Source organism: Haliotis cracherodii, unplaced genomic scaffold, assembly GCF_022045235.1.
Source record: "Haliotis cracherodii isolate W230 unplaced genomic scaffold, xgHalCrac1.p SCAF_11, whole genome shotgun sequence".
Classification (NCBI taxonomy): Eukaryota; Metazoa; Mollusca; class Gastropoda; order Lepetellida; family Haliotidae; genus Haliotis; species Haliotis cracherodii.
The window spans coordinates 20,234,725-20,243,216 of record NW_027266266.1 but is presented as its reverse complement, the minus strand read 5'-3'; the positions used below and the strand labels follow the sequence as shown (position 1 = coordinate 20,243,216).

The following is an 8,492-nucleotide window of genomic DNA, read 5'->3' as shown; positions in this document are numbered from 1 at the left end:
GTTTAAAAAACTCAAGTGATGCTCAAAATCCAAGGCAGGTTATAGATTGAGAACAAAGAGACAGCAGATGCGGCAACATAAAATGGCGTCGTTTTGCTGATATCGGTACCTTGGCAACGAGCGGCACCAACGGAAGGGAGAGAACTCTCAGTTTCAAAGTATAAGTTAATACCGCTAATTTAATGTGGTGTTACGTGTATTTAATATTCTATGACTAATTAATTCATAGTCGACTTAATATATGAGTGTCCACTTTAGGATTTGTGAACAGGAAAAGGCTACAATTATTCAATCTTTTTTAAGTGTATTCTTTTTGGAAATGTTGGGGTGCTAGATGAATGCAAACGGTTATAGGGCGGGATGTTTTCCCTATATAGGATTGTCCAGTTACAGTCAATTTTATAAACTACACCTTTAGGTTCTTGGCATTTAGTCGTGTTTCTGTCCCTTCTTAGAGAATTGAGGGGGGTTGATCTGGCGAAGTCGGGGTCAATATTGGGGTTGAAGGAGGCGGCTGATGATATGGGGCAATCCTATGTCGGTGAAACATCCCGCCCCATCAACACCAGAATCAAAGAGCACAAGACTTCAACCATCAAATCCGACAGTAAATCAGCCGTTCGGACCATATCACCAACTGCCCTAATCACAACATAAACCGCCCAAATCCTCTCCAACAACTCCAGGACTTCACAAAAACCAAACAAAGAGAAGCAGTCACCGCCACAACCATCAATCAACAGAGATCAAGTCCATTTCATCCTCTCCGCCTACTTTGAACTCATCAAGCAATAGCGACCCCTCCTATGTATACTTATCCTGTTTAATTGGCTTCCTTATCATGTGTATTATCTAACTTACCCATGTTTAGCTCTTTCATGTATGCAATTGTTTGTTACTGTTAATCCTCCACCTTCTATATATATTTTGTACCATGTTCATTATTCAGCCTTGCTTGACAACGGTATAAGGATCTATACCGAAACGTCAATGTTACAGTAAAATAAAGAAGTTGTTATCCATAAATTGTGTGTACATTGTCATCCGTCAACTTCTAAATGAGTGAGTGAGTGATTGTGAGTTGGATTTGACGAAGCTTTTAACAGTATTCCAGTTATATTGCGGCGTGTCAGCTTAATGTGGGAGGAAAGCCCGAAGTGATGCAGGTCTAAGCCGTTTACCACTTCGGTGAAACACACGAGCACCGGGTATGGTGCCGACAAACCTAGAAACATAATCGGGGTGAACCGGGATTCAAACCCACAATCATAGGTGTCCAAGGGACGCAACTCTGCACAACGAATCGCGGCGCCTTAGACGACTGGGCCACCCGTGCCCCCAAGCTGCACAGGAAAGCATATCTGGAGGCACAGAGGGTGAGAGAGAGGAAAGACAACAGGATGAGAGACGGGATACGCGCTCGAGGTCACAGAGGTCAGCAGTAGGGGGACAGAGATAAGGGTGTGGCCAGGGCCTATACGCTGATTTTACTGCTCATCAAGAGAACCCATCAAGGGAGAGAAGCGACAGTAATAATAGCTTCATTAACTCTCTCTTCTGGAATGTCTCAGGCATAATATATGAGTTAACAGTTAATGAGTTTGTCAAATATGTGAACAAATTTGATATAATTGGTGTAACCGAAACTTGGTTGGATAATGTAGAGGATGTGAAGGTCACTTTCACAGACTTTACCCTTTATATTAAAGATGCTGATAGATTGTCTAAGACAGGCAGAGTGAGTGAGTGGGGTTTAACACCGCTTTTAACAGTATTCCAGTTATATCACGGCGTGTCAGCTTACTTTGGGAGGAAAGCCCGAAGTGATGCAGGTCTCAGACGTTTACCACTGTGTGTGTGTGTGTGTGTGTTTGTGTGTATATTGATAATTCCTAGCTCGGCCGTCAATCTGACGTATTTTATATATATGTGTATATATCCATCCTGGGGGATCTAGCTCCTATTACATTTTATCTGTTGATCGTAAAAATGGCACCACTATATTTTCAAACAGTTTGTTGGACATTTTATCAGAATTAAGAGATGCTATTGTTAATTGTGGCGGAGACTATAAAGCCAGAACAGGAACGAAGTCTGATTTTGGAGAAGATGACATTGTTGAGCTTAAAACTACTACTCGGTTGTTTTTGTTGAACTCCTGTTCAAGATCCAGCCATCTTTCATCCCCTTCAATGAAACAGTGACAGATTGTGGCTTGTGAGACAAAATTGGTTATGTGATCCTGTAAGAGCCTGTTTTGTCTATGAATTAAACAGGTTTAATATTTATTGAATGAAATTTTTACTTGATTAGTCCTCGAAATTGGTGGCTACTTTCTTTGGCCTTTCAGTGCATTTAAGTAGGAGTTGATATAGCCTACTTGTCTGACATACCCAGCGGTAGAAATTGGCACTAGTCCTGTGGTCCTTGCCAAACTGCCCAATAGTTAGGGTATCATAAGGATTAGCAAAAAAAATTCCATTTTTAAGGGTTTTGCTATGTGTTATCATTATAGGTTATATCACTAAAGCTCTTACTTTCTACCGCTGTATACCCATATTAGAAATAATGGAACCAAGTTGTTCAGGCTAACGGGCGAGGGATTCAGCCAATTGGCTGCCCCAAATACCACTAATGAGTGAAATCATTTAATGGTGACATCTTTTTAAGAGAAATCTCATCTACAGCCATTAGACAGAAAACATTTTTTTCAGAAGAGTTGGATTTTCATTTGGATGACAGTAAGTAGTGATAGTGCTTTCGTGCATGTGCACTACAAACGCTTGCGTTGATAGTACATGTTTGTATATGCAAGGATTCAAGGTAATCTGGACCCATGAAGATCCGGGATAGAATGGATCTTCAGCAACCCATGCTTGCCGTAAAAGGAGAATATGCTTGTCGTACAAGGCGACTAACGAGGTCGGGATCTCTTTGCATGCCGATGCATAGTAAAATATGTAATGGTATCACATGGATATCAAGATTTGAGATTTGAAAGAACAAAACTAACACTGCAGGAAATATTACACTGGAGGTTCATTTACATTATAAAGGAGTATGTCAGGTAACATTTAATATCCATGACGATGTACCCACCCATGAAGAGCCAGGTTAGAACTAGTCTTCAGCAACTGATGCTTGCAGTAAGAGGCTACTTTGCTTTCAAGAGGAGACCCGGGGTAGAATAGGTCTTCAGCAACCCATGCTTGCCGTAAAAGGCGACTATGCTTGTAGTAAAAGACGAAAAAAGGGATCGGGTGGTCAGGCTCGCTGACCTTGATGATGCATGTCATCGTATCCCAATTTCGTGGAAATATACTCATAATATCAATCACTGGATTGTCTGGTCCAGACTCGATTATTAACAGACGGCCGCCATATAGCTTGAATATTGCTGAGTGCGGCGTTAAACAACCAACAAAAACCTTTCAAGAGGCAACTAACGAGGATCGGGTGGTCAGGATTGCTGACTTGGTTGATGCATGTCTTTCTATGCCAATTGCGTTGATTGATGCTCATGATGTCAATCACTGGATTGTCTTGTCCAGACTCGATTATTTACATACGTCATATACCTTACGTCATATAGCTGGAATATTGGTGAGTGCGGCGTTAAAGAACAAAGAAAACAAAAAATCAACAAAAACTAAGTATGGCCAATGGATAGTTGGACTTTTTTCAATAAAATGTTAGATGGGATAATTGTCACTTAACAGAAGCTTCAAGTTTTTCAAAGCATAAACTATTGAGGTTGACAGTGTTGCAAATGTCTCATTTTATTTACTCTCATAAACTGAAAATATACATTGATATCTGTGACCACACGAAAGTAAACTGTATCACGCCGGCTTGTATATGATATCAACAAGGGGCTGAAAGCATGAGCAAGAATCTTGTTTTGGGCTCTTATGGCCAGCAATGGATACCAAGGACCTATATACTCTGTGGAATTCCTACAGGGTTCATTTGGAATGGTGACGAACCTTCTTTAATGTAGACATTCCATTAGAAGTGTCATTATGGTCTGGTTGCATTCTTTTAAAAGAGAGCTGTGATTCAATAGCTGTCAGGCTAGGTTTGTCAAGCGCTTTAGTCATTTCAAAATCATCCCTGTCCTCAGAGGCGGAATTCATTCTTGATGCTAATTCATAAAGAAAAATGTCAATGATTGTGCATACTATGTAAAAAAATGCGCTAATCTATACCTCATGATGTATAAGCCTATTTGGTTATTAGATCTAACCTGGACTTACTGCCAGACAAGAACCTAGAATTCTGTAGCGTGGTTTTAGGATGTTACTCACGCTTTTGATAATTATAGGAGGCACTAACATTGATAAAATATAACAGCAAACAACAGTTTGAACAACAAAAACATTTATTTAAACAAAAGTAACCATATGGAAATAATTAATACGACGAAAAGTTAATGAATCCAACAAAATGTCCTGGAACTTGTTCCAAGGAAAGCTATCAACGTTGTTGCTGTAGGTGAAGACTCTTTTGACCACTCGGATGACACGGGACATCATGGTTCTCAGGAAGGATGACTGGGATGATTTGTGTTTCTTCCTCACTGCCAAAATCTCAAATAAGTCAGTCTCAAGTTAATGTCAACCATATTATTGTCATGACCATCACAAAGATTGTATAAATTATGAAAAGCTGGGAGTTATGAAAGCTGGGAAATGATTAGCAAGGGAGAAATATTTCCTGAATATGTCCGAATTGTATTTTAATGGTTGTATGACAGTACACAAATTATTATCATATTTATCCTGTAAATTGTAATTAGGTATGCAGGTATATAGTATACCAGTATATTATTGACCTCGCTTCCACGTAATTCAATTCAATGTTAAGAAACCTGTTTTGGTAAGAAATCATTTGAGAATTTCATGGCATGTTGTTACCGAGCAACCATAATAACATGGTCTGTGATTTTCCACAAAATCAGCATCAAGAGCGGAAACAATACATTTTTGTTTCAAGACCCGGGAGACAGGTGATGAAAATCATGTCCAGGTCTTATGGCCCATAGTCTAGTGAGTTAGGACTTCTCTTTGAAAACTTTCCTGATACATCCCTATTCATGTTCTTACCATCCCTCTTTTAAACACAATGTTTGAATTTGGGGTGGGGGGAATAATTGTCCTCAGGTTTGTTCAAACAAATAAATTGCTGAGCTCAAAATATATACTTTTTTAGTCCATATAAATACACACACACACACACACACACACACACACACACACACAGATTGACTGAAGGGTGGCACAGCAGTTAGTGTTTGCTTGTCACACCCTGACCAAGGTTCGATTTCTAACATGAGTAACTTGTGAAACCTATTGTTGTAGTATAATATTTAACTATTGCATACAATATTCGCCAAGTTGTCACAGACTTGAGGAGATCTACAAACGTAGAATCAGAATTCTGTAATGTTATTTGTAGCTTAAGGTTAGGTTTGAGTTTGTTCCATACGTAAGGAGGCTCCTACACTAATAATAGAATAAAGCAACCAACAACAATTTTAACAACAACAAAATTTACTAATCATGCTAATGAAAGAACAACCAAATGGGAATGATAACTAATTTGCCAAAGTGTCCATACAAAAAAGAGGAAAGGGGACTTCTCAGATTGTTACAAATTATCACTTTAAGCGTCGTTTTTGTTGGAGGTGAAGATTCTCTTGACCAGACGGATGAAGCGGGACAGCAAGGCTCTCAGGAAGGACTGGGGTGGGAGGGGTTGTGTGTCTTCCTCACGGCCGAGATCGATCTCCACAAAGTCGGTGTCAACCATAATGACATGGCCGGTGATGTTGACAGAAACAGAGACAGGGGCTGGGTCGGGGACAGAGGTGTAGGAGGTGGGGAGGGTGGACAGGGGTTCAGGGTGGTACACACAAGGACGCTGGTGGGGAGGGAAGTGGAAAGAGAGAAATGATGAGACAAACGTGATACTGATACTAGTGATAGGTAGGGTGCGGTGTATCTTTAGTTAAAAAAGTGGTAATACAGTAGGTTATGGAACATCAACACTTAGACACACTGAGATTTAGACAAGGATCTGTTGTAAAAGGTAGTTATATTCTACAACCCTAGCACACCTACTCGACGTGGGACAGGAGTGGCAGCAGGGGTGAAAGCCGGGTGAAACATCCTCTCTGTGTGGGGGAGAAGTGAAAATAAATAAAACATGTACACGCTTATTTACACTGTAAAGTTATTAAAAACGTAATCTTGTAAGTATATACCATATACCGGTAGGCCTATATATATCTATACACGTTCGTGTCAGTTGTATTTATTAATTCCTTCTATTTGTTAGTGGGCTGTTCACCTGGGGCAGGACAAAATCACTATTTATGTAAGCATTGGCCATTGAAGAAATTGAAGTACATAGAAGAAATATAAAATGCGAGGAAACGGGTTTAGCATATCTTGAGAAACGTTGAAGTACGTTCAGATTTCTATAGGCCTAGTTATAGACTTTAGTGATGAGACCTTGGCATCAACCTGACGGTAACCGATTATATAACCACACGGTGAAACGTAATCAACATAAAACTGTGACACATTGGTACCTTGAACACAGCTACTTGACTGCATGTTTAAAAAACTCAAGTGATGCTCAAAATCCAAGGCAGGTTATAGATTGAGAACAAAGAGACAGCAGATGCGGCAACATAAAATGGCGTCGTTTTGCTGATATCGGTAGCTTGGCAACGAGCGGCACAAACGGAAGGGAGATAACTCTCAGTTTCAAAGTATAAGTTAATACCACTAATTTGATGTGGTGTTGCGTTTATTTGATATTCTGACTAATTAATTCATAGTCGACTTAATATATGAGTGTCCACTTTAGGATTTGTGAACAGGAAAAGGCTACAATTATTGAATCTGTGTTTCATGTATTCTTTTTGGAAATGTGGGGGTGCTAGATGAATGCAAACGGTTATAGGGCGGAATGTTTTCCCCATATAGAATTGTCCAGTTACAGCCAATTTTATAAACTACACCTTTAGGTTCTTGGCGTTTAGTTGTGTTTCTGCCGTTGTCCCTTCTTAGAGAACTGAGGGAGGTGGATCTGGCGAAGTCGGGGTCAATATTGGGTTACTGTTTGAGGAGGCGGCTGATGAAATGGGGCAATCCCTTGTAGGTGAAACATCCCGCCCCATCAACACCAGAATCAAAGAGAACAAAACTTCAACCATCAAATCGACAGTAAATCAGGCATTCGGACCATATCAGCAACTGCCCTTATCACAACATGGACCGTCCATATCCTCTCCAACAACCTCCAGGACTTCACAAAAAGCAAACTAAGAGAAACAGTCCACATTCGCCGCCACAAACCATCAAGGTCATTTCATCCTATCCGCCTACTGTGAACTCATTAAACAATAACGACCCATCCTATGTATACTTATCCTGTTTAATTGGCTTCCTGTCTCATTGGCTTCCTCGTCATGTGTTCTCTGTCCATCATTTTGTTACTGTTTTATCCTTCTGTTATTATTTAACCTACTAATGTCAATCTCTCTCATGTATGCAACTGTTTGTTTCTGTTAATCCTCCACCTTCTAATTCTATATATATTTTGTACCATGGATCTATACCGAAACGTCGATGTTACAGTAAAATAAAGAAGTTGTTATCCATAAATTGTGTCTACATTGTCATCCGTCAACTTCTAAGTGAGTGAGTGAGTGATTGTGAGTTGGGTTTGACGAAGCTTTTAACAGTATTCAAGTTTTATCGCGGCATGTCAGCTTAATGTGGGAGGAAAACCCGAAGTGATGCAGGTCAAGGGACGCAACTCTGCACAGCGAATCGCGGCGCCTTTGACGACTGGGCCACCCGTGCCCCCTAAGACAGGCAGAATTTCAGGTTGGATAATAGTACTTGTAAAGAAGCAACTACAGAAATATATTATAAAACGGTGTAAAATAACGGAAAAGTGTGTGTGTGTGTGTGTGTGTGTGTGTGTGTGTGTGTATATATAGATAATTCCTAGCTCGGCCGTCAATCTGACGTCTTATATGCATGTGTATATATCCATCCTGAGGGATCTAGCTCCTATTACATTTTATCTGTTGATTGTAAAAGTGGCACCCCTATATTTCCAAACAGTTTGTTGGACATTTTATCAGAATTAAGAGATGCTATTGTTAATTGTGGCGGAGACTATAAAGCCAGAACAGGAACGAAGTCTGATTATGGAGAAGATGACATTGTTGAGCTTAAAACTACTACTCGGTTGTTTTTGTTGAACTTCTGTTCAAGATCCAGCCATCTTTCATCCCCTTCAATGAGTGAGTGAGTTGGGTTTAACGCCGCTTTTAACACTATTCCATTTATATCACGGCGTGTCAGCTTAATGTGAGAGGAAAGCCCGAAGTGATGCAGGTCTCAGACGTTAACCACTTCGGTGAAACCCAAAAGCACGGGTATGGTGCTGACAAACCTAGAAACATAATC

General features: G+C 40.1%; 1 protein-coding gene across 1 annotated transcript; it reads right to left on the bottom strand.

The window, feature by feature from the left end:
- Positions 1 to 5,664: 5,664 nt before the first annotated feature.
- LOC139455532 (uncharacterized) lies at positions 5,665 to 6,620 on the bottom strand. The gene is made up of 3 exons (XM_071237083.1): positions 6,596 to 6,620; positions 6,123 to 6,175; positions 5,665 to 5,922 (listed from the first exon to the last, which is right to left on the bottom strand). The coding sequence occupies exons 1-3, from the start codon at positions 6,618 to 6,620 to the stop codon at positions 5,665 to 5,667; spliced, it is 336 nt and encodes a 111-aa protein (XP_071093184.1).
- Between the last annotated feature and the right edge of the window lie 1,872 nt (positions 6,621 to 8,492).